The 15,657-nt window shown below is 42.1% G+C and overlaps 1 protein-coding gene across 1 annotated transcript; it reads left to right on the forward strand.

Annotated features, from left to right (window-relative positions):
• The first annotated feature begins 216 nt into the window (after nucleotides 1-216).
• On the forward strand, nucleotides 217-10,090 carry TOMM7 (translocase of outer mitochondrial membrane 7). Its single transcript, XM_054494870.2, has 3 exons — nucleotides 217-398; nucleotides 5,033-5,081; nucleotides 9,876-10,090. The coding sequence occupies exons 1-3, from the start codon at nucleotides 296-298 to the stop codon at nucleotides 9,889-9,891; spliced, it is 168 nt and encodes a 55-aa protein (XP_054350845.1). The 5' UTR covers nucleotides 217-295; the 3' UTR covers nucleotides 9,892-10,090.
• Nucleotides 10,091-15,657: the final 5,567 nt, after the last annotated feature.

Here is a 15,657-nt window from a genome sequence, read left to right on the forward strand (position 1 = left end):
TTAATTAATGTTCCTTCTATGAGAAGGAAGGAACATCTGAAGATGCGCTTTAAAAATGGGTAACAGAAACGCAAAGTTACAGCCAGTCATGATCGCAACCACGCATGCGCCTACTACTGGCGACGAGGCGGAAGAGCAGGGAAGGTTAAAGGCGATGAATTACGACCTCTGCTGGCGACGCTCACGACTCCTGCCGTAAAGGCCGTGTGTGGCGCCTGCGCACCTCCTTTCCCTTTCGGATTCCGGACGCGGTGGTTGCTGTAACAGGTCCTCCCTGCGCCGCACGGCCGTCGCCATGGTGAAGCTGAGTAAAGAGGCCAAGCAGAGACTACAGCAGCTCTTCAAGGGGGGCCAGTTTGCCATTCGCTGGGGCTTTATCCCTCTTGTGATTTACCTGGGTCAGTGGGAGAAGAACCGGGAAAGTGACTGGAGGGAAGGGGGTGGCGGAGACAGCAGCCCCATTTTTGGCCATCGGGGGAGGGAGAGAAAAACAGGGGACACCGCCGTGCACGGCCCCTGAGGCTGTCTGGTCAAATGGGGCCGATCTAACCTGAGTTCGAGTTCCCGTTCTATCGCTTTGTAGTTGCAAGGTCTTTAAGCAGTCTTGCAATCCCTCCTTTTCTATTTTTGCATCCTTAAAGTGGAGGTCATACTTCTCGGGATTGTTGGGAGGGTTGGATGACCCCAGTGGATGTGAAAGGGAGTAATTCACTCTGTAGCACTAGATGGTTCTCGGGGTGTTTTTCCTCACCGCTCCATGTGGTCCTAAGTGGAAAGAGTCCTGTTCAGGGAATCGAGACACCTCGTGAAAGTACCAGTGCCATGAAAGCATGATTATAATAATAGTCGTTGGATGCCTCTGCTTTCTTACCTGTACAATGAAGGGTTTGGATGATTTCTATTACTGCCCCCATTTTGCAGGTGAGGAAACAGCCGTAGAGAAACTGTTTTGCCAAGGTCGCACAGCTATGCTGACTGAGGGAGTTATGGGCTCAGGCAGTGGGGCATCAGAGCCCATAGTCTTAACCGCTATAGGGTACTTAAAGGATTTGGGGTTTTTTTGGTTTTTGTTTTTGAGACAGAGTCTTGCTGTGTCACCCAGACTGGAGTGCAGTGGCTCTATCCCGGCTCATTGCAACCTCCGCCTCCTGTGCTCTAGCGATCCTTCCACCTCAGTCTTCCAAGTAGCTGGCACTACAGGCTCGTGCCAACAGGCTCGGTAACTTACTGCAAGGATTTGTTAATATTTTTCGGTTAGGGTTGCAGACTGGGACCTATTCTGTAGTTTTTTCTTTTCTGTCTTCTCTTTTTTTTTTTTTTTCCTTTTTTCTTTTTTGAGACATAGTCTCGCTGTTTGCCCAGGCTGGAGTGTAGTGGGGCGATCTCTGCCCACCGCAATCTCTGTCTCTCGGATCAAGCGATCCTTCCCTCTTAGCCTCCCGAGTAGCTGTGATTACAGACTTGCAGCCACCGCTCGCGGCTAATGTTTATATTTTTAGTAGAGACGGGGTTTTGCTATGTTGGCCAGGCTGGCCTCAAACTGGCCTCAAGTTAGCTACCTCCCCTTCTGCCGACCCCCGCCCCGCCTGCGGCCTCCCAAAGTGCTGGGATTACAAGTGTGAATCACTGCGGCCAGCCTGTAGGTTTTTTTTTTTTTTTTTTTTTTGAGACGGAGTCTGGCTCTGTCGCCCAGGCTGGAGTGCAGTGGTGCGATCTCAGCTCACTGCAAGCTCTGCCTCCCGGGTTCACGCCATTCTCCTGCCTCAGTCTCCTGAGTAGCTGGGACTACAGCGCCCGCCACCATGCCCAGCTAATTTTTTGTATTTTTACTAGAGACCGGGTTTCACCGTGTTAGCCAGGATGGTCTCGATCTCCTGGCCTCGTGATCCGCCCGCCTAGGCCTCCCAAAGTGCTGGGATTACAGGCGTGAGCCACCGCGCCTGGCCAAGTTTTTTCTTTTTAATTTTACTGCCCCACTTAGGCAGTTCGGTGAAAGGGAAAGAGCAGGTTTTTCATCCCAGCAGTGTCAGTTTGAGCATATAGTTTGACAATTCTAAAACTCAATTTCACATTTTAAAATGCTATGGTTTTAACGAGGTGCTGCTCCTATTTAATTTAGGTGTCATGCATTGTATAAGATAAAGTACACTCTGACTAAGCAGCTGTGGTTTCTATTTCTCCATGAGTTGCAAGCCAACTGATAACCTGGGATTATAGAACTTAAAAAGACGTTTTTCTCCCTTATTCTGGGTGCAATTTTTTTTAAAAAAACATTACTTTTCTAGATTTTAGTGACTTTGTATGGGTACCAAGGATTAGAGGAAATAAGACAGTTGGTGTTGTCCCCACTATTCTTGCAGCACCTCCCCCCCACCCACTTCTTTCACTTACTGATAGAAGGGCCTACTCTGGCTGGTCAAACACTGGGACTAGCTCCCCTTTTAGCTAAGAGAGGTGTGGAAGCTTGATTCTTCCCCTTCTTTGTGCCACCTTCTTTTTTCACTGCGTATGCGAGGTCCTATTTTAGCGTGCTCTTGCTTTTTGTGTCCCTTTGGTTTTTTGCTTCTCTGTAAGTCTTTTCATCTACTGTTCCCTCCTCCTCCCTGTTTTGAGATTCCGTTTCTATTGCTAGAAAGCTGTAGCTGGTTGCTGCAATCTGCATGCCAGGGGCTTTCGTGTAAGAGTGGATAATGCATTCCTTTTCCATACTAGAGTTTATTTTTCTTTTTATGCACACTGGTTATATTCCCTTCCTAGGACTACCGTTATGGTGATTTTCACCCCAACATTCAATTCAAGTTATATGAGATTGGTGTTAAGGTTGTCTTTCCAGTACTTGTCTATCATTGTCTTTTCCTTTATGCTGTATATTTAATTTTATGTCTAAACCAGTTCCCACGTTGAAATAGAGACAGGGTCTTGCTGTGTTACCCTGGCTGGTGGTCTTGAACTTCTGGCTTCAAGTGATCTTCCGATCTTGGCCTCCCAAAGTGCTGGGATTATAGGAATGGGCCACCACACCTGGCTCCAGGTTGTTCTTTTACTTCCTCCACCTCAACTCTCACTAAAACCAGCAACTGCGGATTTAACTTTGTATGTAATTTAGGTTCAATCATAACTTTCAGTGCTTCAGGGAGTATAGTGCTATAAAATATGACAAGCAGTGACACGATAATAGAGAATCTGTCTGGACATTTACTAACAAAAAGGTTTTAATGAGCCACTTGTTGGAAGACAATTCTCCATGGTGTCTTGCATTTCTGCACATCTTATAAGCAGAGGCTCTGATGACCCTTTGTTCCATATTATCTTTTGAGGGTGTTTGTAGAACAAACAGCCTTGGAAAATAGTACCTTCAGCCAGAGCAAAGAGAGACGTGCTTACAGGCCATTATAAAAGACTCTTGTTCCCTAAACTCCAGTTAATCTCCTGCAGTGCAATCCACCACATGTGCGGAGGCTGGGGCAGGCAGATCACCAGGGGTCAGGAGTTCGAGACCAGGCTGACCAACATGGAGAAACTGTCTATACTAAAAATACAAAAATTAGCTGGGTGTAGTGGTGCATGCCTGTAATCCCAGCTACTCAGGAGGCTGAGGCAGGAGAATCGCTTGAACCTGGGAGCAGGCGAAGGTTGCAGTGAGCTGAGATCGTACCACTACACTCCGGCCTGGGGACAGAGTGAGACTCTGTCTCAAAAAAAAAAAGAATAGTGTTTTATACCAACATCTGTGAAACTGGCAGGCCAGTTTGTTATCTTTTATTTATTTTAATGGTCTAAGTCACAGAAGATTTTTTTAAAATATTAACTTTTATTCCCTATTACATATACTATTTTTTATCTTTTAAGTAAGATAAAATTGCAGACCCCTCATAGTTCTTGAAACCTCCCTAACTTAGTCAGTTGCTTCAGCAAGTGAACATATATGTCATCAGGTTAATTTATAAATATATTTTAAATGGTAAAAGATATACTTAACCATACTTGTAACGAGTTGATTTAATCAGGTTGTTAAATAATAAGTATTGGATGATCTATCCCCTGCTGCCCCCCACCCCTGCCCTCCACCCCGTCCTTTTTCTATCATTGGTCTTTGTTTTATAAAAAGAGAGGTTTATGGGGGATAAAATATCTTCAGTTGTGTTTTTTAAAAAGTTCAGTAGTTTTTCCTCCAGGCATGGTGGTTCACGCCTGTAATCCCAGCACTTTGGGAGGCTGAGGAGGCTGATCACTTGAGCCCAGGAGTTCAAGACCAGCCTTGAACTGTATAGTGAAACCTTGTCTCTAAAAAAATTAAAAAGTTTAGTTGTGTGTCTTTCCAAAAATCATTTTGCTCTTTATAGTCTTTCATCCAGTATAATTTGGGAGTTGTGGTATCTTATTTCTGGGTAAATGACTAATAATGAAAGATACAACATGCTAAGGGCAATTGTGCCAATTGTGTATATAATAGGAATAATGGCCGTGTGCAGTGGCTCACTGAAAAAGTTGTTTGTTTTCGTCTGGGCATGGTAGTTCACACCTGTAATCCCAGCACTTTGGAAAGTCGAGGCAGGTGGATCGTTTGAGGTCAGGAGTTTGAGACCAGCCTGGCCAACATGGTGAGACCCTGTCTCTACTAAAAATACAAAAAAATTTAGCTGGGCCTGGCAGCACGTGCCTGTAATCCTAGCTACTCAGGAGGCTGAGACAGGAGAATAGCTTGAGCCTGGGAGGCAGAGGTGACAGAGGTTGCAGTGAGCCGAGATCATGCCACAGCACTCCAGCCTGGGTGACAGAGTGAGACTCTGTCTCAGAAAGAAAGGAATAAGATAGCTTGTTCTTCCTACTGATTAGTCCTGGACATAATTTCATACTCTAATGAAGATTGGAGACTTCTGTAGCGTAGGTAAATTTAGATAGTGCTGGTTGGTCTAGATATCATTCTAACTATCTTAGGTTGGATTACAAAGAAGAAAAAGTCTTGATTGTAAATGTTTTGTCTGCTGGGGTTTTAATTAATATTTTTTCTCTTCTGTCTTCCTTGATTCAGGATTTAAGAGGGGTGCAGATCCTGGAATGCCTGAACCAACTGTTTTGAGGTACTGCTCTTAAAACTAAACATTTCAGGGCAAATGTTCATACAGTAGTACTGAATCATTAAGATATAAAAGAGTAGTAGTGGCAGGCCTTGAAATGGAGCTTTATCAGTCAGTATAGTTTTGGGCTATTGGAAAACTGCAACTACTTTCTCTTGCCCCTCCTAATTTGTATTTACTGTACCATGTTATAACTACAATGAAGCATATTTTAACAGAAAAAGAATTTATTATCCTACCACTTTAAAATACGAACTGTTTTAAATTTCTCATATTCCCGTCTTATCCTTATTTAGATGAATACAATCTTTTATATCACTCTGACAAGGGTATGCAGGATTTTGTTTTCACCTAAAATTTTAGTTGCTATCCCATATATTTTCCAGTTGCGGTTTACGTAGGTTTTTCAATTTTTCGGTATTTTATACAACAATATAATTGACATTTGGGCAGGGTGTGGTGGCTCACACCTGTCATCTCAGCACTTTGGAGAGCCAAGGTGGGAAGATAGTGGGAGGATTGCTTGAGGCTAGGAGTTCAAGACCAGCCTGGGCAGCATAGCGAGACCCATCTCTACCAAAAAAAAAAAAAAAAGTGAATAATTAACATTTGTGTATACATAGCTTTTATAGATTTTGATTTCCTTATAAATTGTCATGGGATTAATAAAGTATGAGCATTTGTGGCTCTTGACTGTCAAATTCCTTTCTCAGAAATGATCTTGCTGGTATGTGTAAACACTTGTGAAAACTTCACACACACAGTATACATATTCATGTACATATGTATGCATATATGTGCATACTTATGAAAATTATATGTATAGGTATAATCTCAAACAGGCAGGTTTGCTCTGGAGGAACGACTGATACTCGTGGCACTATGGTGACCATGACTGCTGCACACTAGTGAATCGGATTTCTGCTTGATCCTGTCTCAGACATCTCTTGTGGGTTGCCCTCACAGACTTTTCACTAACTATTCTAGGGCTTCATTCATTTTCTTGGAAGTCTTACTCTAAGCCATGTTTTTCTAGAGTGGGCAGAAAATATGTTATTCACTATCACCTACAATGTGTCAGCCACTGCTTTAGGTGCTTTTTACACAATGTGTCTAGTTGTCACTTCAGTCCTTCAGAGCAGGTTATACAGTCAGTAGGTGGTGGAATATGTTCTATTTCCAAAGCTCACATTCTTTCCACTGGGTCATGTGGCCTTCCCCAAGTAATTTTACCTCTTCGTTTACTTAGCACAATGCCATCTGATATGAATTTCCTCCACCACATCTGCCTTGCTGCTCTCTTCTTTTTCAGAGGAAGGTCTTTTTTATTCTCAAAGGGTACTACAATATGTGCCTTCAAGTTGTTCACTTCTGCAGTTATTCTGTTTTCCCTGATAAAGTTTTTCAACAAATGATCTTCACACACTTCCTTCTTCACCTCCCTCTCTTCCTTTAACTGTTTATGCATGACTTTTAAGAAACTGTTTTCAGAGATTCCCCACTAAGTCCTTTTTTCTTAGCCCTTACTCTTTGATCTATCAATTTTCTTTTCTGTAAAATAGGGATTGAGGTAATATATCTGCTGCCTACTAGTTGAGTGGCCTTGGCCTTAGACCAGTTATTTCCTTAGAGAAACATTACCTTGGGAAACATAAGAGAGGACTACTGAGTCAAGCTGTGTGGACATTTTCCAAGTATTGGAAATTATCATCAAATACCTTCCTCCAAGAAGCCATTAACCTTTCTGAGCTGTCGTCTCCCCTTTTTATCAGTTGGGGATAATAACACCTACCTAATAAGGTAGCCATGAGCATTGAATAAGAATATTATATATTAAGTATTAGCAGTATTTGTCAAGTAATACGTGATCAGTAAACTATTAATAGTAATTTTTAATCTTTTCAGTGTCATCTTTTTTATCCCCATTTCCTTATGAAAACAGTGCTCTAGCTATATGATACTGCATGCTAAGTCCTAGAATAAACTATATATATTTTTATGCCTTTGTTCCTATGCTTGTGCTCCCTCAGCCTGGAATGCTTTTTCCCCTTAGTTTCCACTGGATGGAAATCTGCTTCTAGAAAAGCCCAATCTCAAATGTCGCCCCTTCCGTAAATCTCTTCCTTCTTTCCTCCTAGCTAAAACTACTCTGTTTTTTGTGTTTCCATAGTTTCTTTTTTTCTTTTTAATTTTTATAGAGGCAGGATCTTGCCGTATTGCCTAGTCTGGTCTCAAACTCCGGGGATCAAGTGATCCTGCCTCGACCTCCCGAAGTGCTGGGATTATAGTCATGGGCCACTGCACCCAGCCCCATAGTATCCTTTTGTATCTGTCATTCTCTGCCTTGTATTATGCTTGTAGCTATAATATATTTTGTCTCATAAGCACCTAAAGTAGTTGCTCAACAAGCATTGAATTAACTAATGACCCTCATCTCTTGATGGTCTTCTGTGGGTTTTTTATATTTTATTTTAGTTTTTTTGTAGCAACAAGGTCTCACTGTGTTACCCAGTCTGGTCTCGAACTTCTGGGCTCAAGCAATCCTCCCACCTGGGCCTCCCAATGTGCTGGGATTATAAGCATGAGCCACAGCACCTGGCCGTCTTGGTGTTCCTTTGGACAGGAATTGACAAAGCATTGCATCTTGTACAAATTTTAGGCTGGACCTGCATGATAGGAAATAACACTTTTTTGTGCCCTGGGTGATTTAGGATACAGAAGTGGGGAGAGAATGTGTCTTTCTGTTGTCCTTTTTTGGGGCTGCATTTATCCCAACAAGATTTGAACCTTTAACAACTACATGAAGCATCCCTGTCCTACTGCTTTTCATTTCTTCATCTTATTGTCTTCTCAGTGCTTCTCTCCTTCCTGGTGCTAACCCTCTTGATCTTTTCTGTCATTAAGAGCATCTTCTGGTTTCCTTCCAGAGGCATTTGTGTTTTAGGAAAGAATTGAGTGAGTGCCTGCAAAGGGTTACTCAGTTACAGAATTTCATCTACTGTGCTCCCTGCACTGGGAAGAGTGACTAGAGAGATCTGAGCTGCCTGATCTGTACTCTGAAAGGAACAGCATTATACCTGCTATGGTTTTTATTAACATAAAATTTTATAAAGTCTATTGTTTCTACATATATTTATTGTTTATATAATACTTATGTAAATAATACAGTTAATGATCTACTAGTTTGTTTCCCTTGCTAAGTTGTTGGGTTGTTTGAGATTAGGACCACATTCATCTTAGTATCCTCTTTCACCCAGGATGACTCATTGTATGTGGTCAGCAAATGTTGGTTGACATGAATGCCTTATTCAAAAGTACTTTAAATATCTAAGGGGCAGTGTCTTAGTAAAACATTTAGGCAAAATGTGAATATCAAGGTTAAGAGAATCATTTCCATTATTTGCATAAGGCTGAGCAAGATTTCCTTTTTATATTTTTGCTGCCCATTACCATTGAAGAAGAGACCTTCATAGATCTTTTTTTGTGTGTTTTTTTCTGTCACCCAGGCTGGAGTGCAGTGGCGCAGTCATGGCTCACTGCAGCCTTAACCTCCTGAGCTCAGGTGGTCCTCCCACCTCAGCCTCCCGAGTAGCCAGGACCACAGGCATGTGTCACCATGCCTGGCTAATTTTTTTTTTTTTTTGAGTCGGAGTCTTGCTCTGTCGCCCAGGCTGGAGTGCAGTGGTACAATCTCGGCTCACTGCAACCTCCGCCTCCCAGGTTCAAGCAATTCTCCTGCCTCAGCCTCCTGAGTAGCTGGGATTACAGGCATGCACCACCAAGTCCGCCTAATTTTTGTATTTTTTTTTTTTTTTAAGAGACAGGGTTTCACCATGTTTCCCAGGCTGGTTTCGAACTCGTGGGCTCAGGCGATCCACCCACCTCAGCCTCCAAAGTACTGGGATTACAGGCATGAACTATCCTGCCTGGCCAATAATTTATTTTCATATCTTAACTGTGTGCAAAAATACTTAGGGTTTAAGAGGAGATTTTAATACACATTTGAAAATTGGAAATAGATGTGTGTTTTCTTCTTAGGCACAGGGAAAATATTTTTTAAAAATAAACTTTACAAAACTGTCATTGTCATTTAATAATGCAGTTTTATTCAACTGGGCTACATTTTTAAGCAGCAGGGTTTAGAAATGAAACCATCTCTTTTCTCCTTCTTACACTCTACTGGAGTCAGCAAATGATTTGGGAGTTTGGGCTTCTTAGTGGCTGGAATGTTTGGGGTAAGAGTTAGTTGAGGTGGAAGTGGAGGCTAATTGCTCCCTAGGAACTTAATGGTTGTAAGGGCACTTAGGCCACATCCCACTCTACCCACTTAAATGATATATAACTATCTCAGAGCCTCAATTTCCACATTAAAATAGGGATCATAGTTGGGAGTTGTGAACTTTCCTCAGTGTCTGATGCACAGAAACCATTCAAAAAATATTATTTTAGTATTACTGATACTGCATCTAATAGTGAGATAGCTTTGTTTTCTGGGTTTATCAGGCCTACCTGTTAATGGAAAGCAGTAATCGTTTTCCTTTTGATTGACTTCATTTTATGTCTGCTCACATTTTTGTTTTTGTTTATGATAGGTAACTGCTCAAAAGAAAAGTGTATTTTAATACAGTTCTGTATGTTTAATTTGTTCAGTGGGATTGATCCTTGTCTTTTCATAACTCTGAATTTGATAGATGAGGAAACAAACATAAATGTATAAAATTTTCTAGGTCTTAGGTTATGTCTAGAAGATTTTTATTTCGGAATTTAATTTCTTTCTCCTCTTCACAAACATTTTAGCCTACTTTGGGGATAAAGGATTATTCGGTCTTCTGGATTTGGAGGCAATCAGCGGACAGCATGGAAGATGTGTGCTCTGGCTCGGATAAGAGATGGGACATCATTCAGTCACTAGTTGGATGGCACAAGGCTCTTCACAGATGCATCTGTAGCAGAGTGGAACTTGTACTAACTTATGATAGAATGTATCAGAATAAATGTTTTTAACAATGTTATGCTTGAGTCTTTTTTGAATTGAACATGCTAGGATTATCAGGTAAAAATTAAGCCTTTTGGTACTTTTTCAAAACAGGGAATTTATGTATGGTACCTAGGTGCTATTTACGCCTGTAAATCCCAGCACTTTGGGAGGCCAAGGTGGGCGGATCACGATATAAAAAAATTTTTCCAAGTTATTCCTGCCCATTGACCTAACATATGGATTACAGTTTCCCTTTGCAGTGAATTAATAACTCCTTCTAGGATATTCCGAAGTAGTAAGAATACAGATAGTTCTCAGTTTGTGACAAGCCAAGCTGTTACTTCCTCCTCTGCATTAAAGTTCTGACTGCAAGAAATAAAGGTCCTGGCGGCTCTGTTGCTAGGGGGTGGGCATGGCACTGGAGAGTTGTGTGATTCATTTGTAGGTTAAATGTGAGGCTAAAGTTTCCCTCAGTTATATTAGGAAACTAGAGCTGGCTGGGCAAGAGCCCGTGGAGAGCTACGTGGAATAGTAGCACTATTTTCTGGTAGAAGGAAAGGCAGCTAATTAATGGAAACTAGTTTTCAGTTCTAGATACTGGTTTCCTGGGACCTTCACCTGTATTTGAATCCTACTTTTATTTTTTAGTTTTTTCCATTCTTCTAACAAAATAGCATTATTTACTACGTTTGGCCATTGTTACTAATACAAGAAAGTAAACCTGAAACGGACAGTTTGGAAAGAGCCTATTGGGTTGAATATTTTAAGCATCCAGTGTTTAGGCATGATCATGACTATAATCCCTCTCAGGTGCTGAGAGCTGCCATCACCAGAAAGTTCTTATTTCTAATGTAAAACCCTCTTAGCTATTTAAGCCTATTTCCTCAAGGCTTGTTACCTTTGCCATGGAGACATAGAAGACTTGTGGTGTCTTGTTGCATAAAAGGATTTTAAAGTGGAATTCTTGAGAGCTAACTGCAGGAAATCAGTTTTGGTAAGTACTTAATGTAATTGCTTCAGCATCTCTGTGAATCTAGGCGTGTGTAATTTTGCTGAAAACTGAGCACAGTATTAAAATTCCATAGAATTGCTTAAGTTTGTAGTTCCCCCCAATCCTTTTTGCCAAGTGCATTGTCAGGGAATTTTTGTTTAGTAAGTATTTTGTTTATACGTTTTTCTTCTGTTTCTCACTTGGGATTTTCAGAAATTGAGAAAGCTGTGTCAGGTATCTGTTTTGATTACATAGTAATGTGAATGGTAAACAACTGGTTGTGGTTTTTTTATTTTTTATTTTTTATTTTTTTGTTTTTTGAGATGGAGTCTCGCTCTGTCACCAGGCTGGAGTGCAGTGGTGCGATTTTGGCTCACTGCAACCTCCACCTCCCGGATTCAAACGATTCCCCTGCCTCAGTCTCCCGAGTAGCTAGGACTACAGGCGCATGCCACTACACTTGACCAATATTTTGTATTTTGGTAGAGACGGGGTTTCACCGTGTTGGCCAGGATGGTCACGATCTCCTGACCTCGTGATGCGCCTGCCTTGGCCTCCCAAAGTGCTGGGATTACAGGTGTGAGGCACTGCGCCCCATCTGGTTGTGTTCTTTTAAGGATGACCTTTGTGAACCCCAAATGTCTGAGACAGGTTTCAGTCAATTTAGAAAGTTTATTTTGCCAAGGTTAAGGATGCGCCTGTGACACAGCCTCAGGAAGTCCTGAGGAGGTGTGCCCAAGGTGGTCAGGGTATGTAGTTTGCTTTTATACATTTTAAGGAGACATGAGACATAGATCAGTATGTCTAAGATGTACATTGGTTTGGTCTGGTAAGGGGGGACAACTCTAAGTGGGGGCTTCCAGGTTATAAGTAGGTAGGAGACAAAAGGTTGCCTTCTTTTGAGTCCTTGATCAGCCTGAATACACAATTTAGTCTGGCTCAGTGAGTCTGCATTTTTACATAAATAGTGCAGAGGAAGCAATCATATGCATTTGTGTCAGGTGAGTCTCAGAGGGATGACTTTGAGTTCTGTCTGTCCTTTGTCCACAAGAAATTTCCTGTGGGCAAATTGTGAGGGAGGTGTGTAGCTTGTTTTCTTTGTGGCTGTCTTATTTAGGAATAAAATGGGAGGCAGTTTGGCCTGACAGTTCCCAGCTTGACTTTTCTCTTGGCTTAGTGATTTGGGGGGTCCTGAGATTTATTTTCCTTTCATACCTTGTAGCTATCTATAAAACCTCAGAAGATTTTAAAATAAGGCATCCAGAATTAAGTAGGAAGGAACCAACTCCCTGATCTCAGGTCTACGGAAGCTAGGAACAGAGTTTAAGCACTTCTTCAGGGCACAGCCTAAGAGCTGAGACTAGTACACAGTTTAATGTGTATGTATATATTATAAAGTTTGTGAAATGTTTAAGCTCCCACATTAATGAGTTTTAGTTTTTAGGACAGTACAATTCAAGCATTTATTGGTTTCTGTTCTGTGCCAGACACTAGAGAGTCCTTATGATTGAGATTATTCCTGACCTTGATTAGCTTATGGAAAAACACTGAGCTGGTAGGACCTGATTTGAGTCCTGGCCCTGTCAGTTCCAGAACCTTTGGTGAAGTCACTTTTGTTGTTGTTGTTGTTGTGGGGAGAACAAGGCCTCCGTGTTGCCCAGGCAGGTCTCAAACTCCTGGGCTCAAGCTATCCTGCCTCTGCCTCCCCAAGTGCTGGGATTATAGGCGTGAGCCACCGCGCCTGGCTGAAGTCACTTAATCTTTAGGTTTCTTCCACAAGATAGGAACAATAATACCTGCCCCAGGATATTATTTTCTAAACTAGTGGTTTTCATAGCTGGTCCTAGACTAGCTTCACCTGGAAACTTGTTAAAATGCACATTTTCAAGTCTTACTCCAGACCTGAATCAGAAACTGGTGATGACGCCCAGCAATGTGGGTATGTCTGTGTGTGTTTCATTTTCTCAAACATTATTTTAAGCATATTTTGAGAAAATTGTAGAGTTGTACACAGTGTAAGAAATGATACAGAAAGATCCCTGTATCCTTTACAGTTTACCCCAATGGTAATATCTTGTGTGAACCCCAATTATCGGAGACAGATCTCAGTTAATTAGGAAGTTTATTTTGCCAAAGTTAAGGACATGCACCTGTGACACAGCCTCAGGGGGTCCTGATGGCATGTGCCCAAGGTGGTTGGGGCACAGCTTGTTTTTATACATTTTAGGGAGACACAAAACTTCGATCAATATATGTAGGATAAATAGTGGTTTGGTCCAGGAAGGTGGGACAACTCGAAGTGAGGTAGGAGGCTTCCAGGTCACAGGTAGATAAGAGACAAATGGCTGCATTGTTTTGAGTTTCTGATTAGCCTTTCCAAATGAGTCAATCAGGTATATGTTTATCTCAGTGGACAGAAGCATGACTTTGAATAGAATGGAAGGCAGGTTTGTCCCAAGCAGTTCTCAGCTTGACTTTTCCCTTTAGCTTAGTGATTTTGGTGTCCCAAGATTTATTTTCCTTTCACACTTGCAAAACTGTGGTCAGCATCAGGATATTGACATTGATGAAGTCAAGAAAGAACATCTATCACCACAAGGATCCCTTGTATGGTGGGATATAGTCAACCTTTCTCCTTCTACCCTGCCCCTACCCCTAACCCCTGGCAACCAGGAAATCTGTTGACTACTTTTATAATTTTGTCATGTCAAGCAAGTTCTATAAATGGAATCAGACAGCTTTTGGGTTTGGCTTTTTTCAGTCAGCATAATTCTCTGTAGATTTATCAAAATAGTTTTTTCCTTTTTATTGCTGAGTAGTATTCCACGGAATGGATGTACAAGGATGACATCTGGGCTCCCAATTTTTAGCTGTTACAAGCAAAGCTGCTATGAGCATTTGTGTACAGGTTTTTGTTTGATTAATCTGTGATTTAACAAATCACAGGTGCTTCTGATGCAAGTCAAGTTTGAGAACGTCCCCAGACTTGCAGTAGCCTTCTTGCTCTCACCTGTGCATTACAGTGTGCTCTCAATGGAACATCCAGAGTGATCCTTTTAAAAATAAGATCACATCATATCCTGATCAAAGTTTTCCAGTGATTTCCCATCTCACTGGGAATGAAATCCCAAGTACTTATTTTCTGTAACCTACAACACCCAATGTCATCTGGCCTTCTGCACCTTTGGTCTCTTTGTTGCCTATGATTCATCACCCACATTTGCTTGCACTCTTGCTGTTTCGTTCCTCTCCAGAGAAAGGCCAAGTATAGTCTCACCTTGTAGTCTGTACTACCTGTTCTCTGCTGGAACTCACTCCTCCCAGATATCTATATCGTTGGCTTCCTCTATTCCAGTCTGCCTAAATGTCATCTTGTTAGAGGGCTTCCCTGACCCTTTAAAATAGAAGACCCTAAACCTGTGTTGCGGATGCAGAATTTTTGCTCCTTAGTTAGCTAAATCCAGGTTCTTGTATCATGACCAGGAGAAATTAGGCACGCAGACACATTGAAGGGTGAGGAGGGCTGAATTTATTGGGTGAGAAGGAAAAAAGGAAAAAAAAAAAACCCTCAGCAAAGTGAGAGGGAGTCCTGCTAACAGAGGGAACCCCCCCACCCACCTCCCAGATTGAATAGCAGGCCACCACATACATTGGCTGAAGAGACCAGGCTCCTCCCCACTGCACAGGGTAAGAACTTCCCATGGCTCCACCCCATTCCCCCAGTGTGCATGTGGGCATTATTCAGAAAGAGTCAGTTGGGAAAGGGAGGGCAAAGGGGCAGTTCTCCCTGAGGGTTGAGGGTTTCTTCTGGGACCAGCAGTCCTGTCCCTCAGCCTTCGAGCTGTTTTAGGCTTGAAGGTGAGGTTTGCCAGAGACTGTTGACTGTCTCCTGTCTCTATCATGCTCTTCTCTAAAGAAATACGTCTAATTGCCATTAGATAAGGATAAGGATGAGGACAAAGATCAATATTAACTGCTTCCTTCTGGGAGGGGGTGCTGTTTTGGGAAGACAGCAGTCAGAACTCCCACAGAGGCCTATCTAAGGGTCTCTGGCAAAAGGGGCCGTTGTCTGAGGCTCTGGTTGTATGACTGTTTCGAGTTTGATGTCCTGAAGGCAAGAAGAGACAAACTGGGTTATTAGAAAACTTGTATCAAAACAAAACAAGGGGAGGGTAAGGACAGCTCAAAAATCCTGAGGCCTTTTATCAGTTTGCGTAGGGAGAGGGAAGCCAAAAGCCTGGCTGATAAAAAAAAAAAAAACAACAACAACAACAACAGAAGAACTTTACCCTTTTGCTGGCATGTGAGGCTTCTGGGTTCCCTTCCCCAAGCCCAATCCTAAGCCAACCAGTTTAAAGTTTGGGAAATTAACTTTTCCCAGTTTAGAGGATGTATCCAAGGGAAGTGTCCCATAGTGCAGAGATACAATTACGTATCTGTGAAGAAATAACAGAGGAGAAAAAGGAAAAAAAAGGTGTTTTTTCCAAAGGAGTCCTAGGGGTTCAGGATGCATTTGAAAGGGGTACAGACTGAAGATGAATGGCTACTCATTTAGAAAGGAGAGGGCGAGGCATCCCAGGTTCCCTTCTCTTCCTAGCAAATACCCACAG

The sequence above is a fragment of the Pongo pygmaeus genome, chromosome 6 (genome assembly GCF_028885625.2).
Source record: "Pongo pygmaeus isolate AG05252 chromosome 6, NHGRI_mPonPyg2-v2.0_pri, whole genome shotgun sequence".
NCBI classification, from domain to species: Eukaryota; Metazoa; Chordata; class Mammalia; order Primates; family Hominidae; genus Pongo; species Pongo pygmaeus.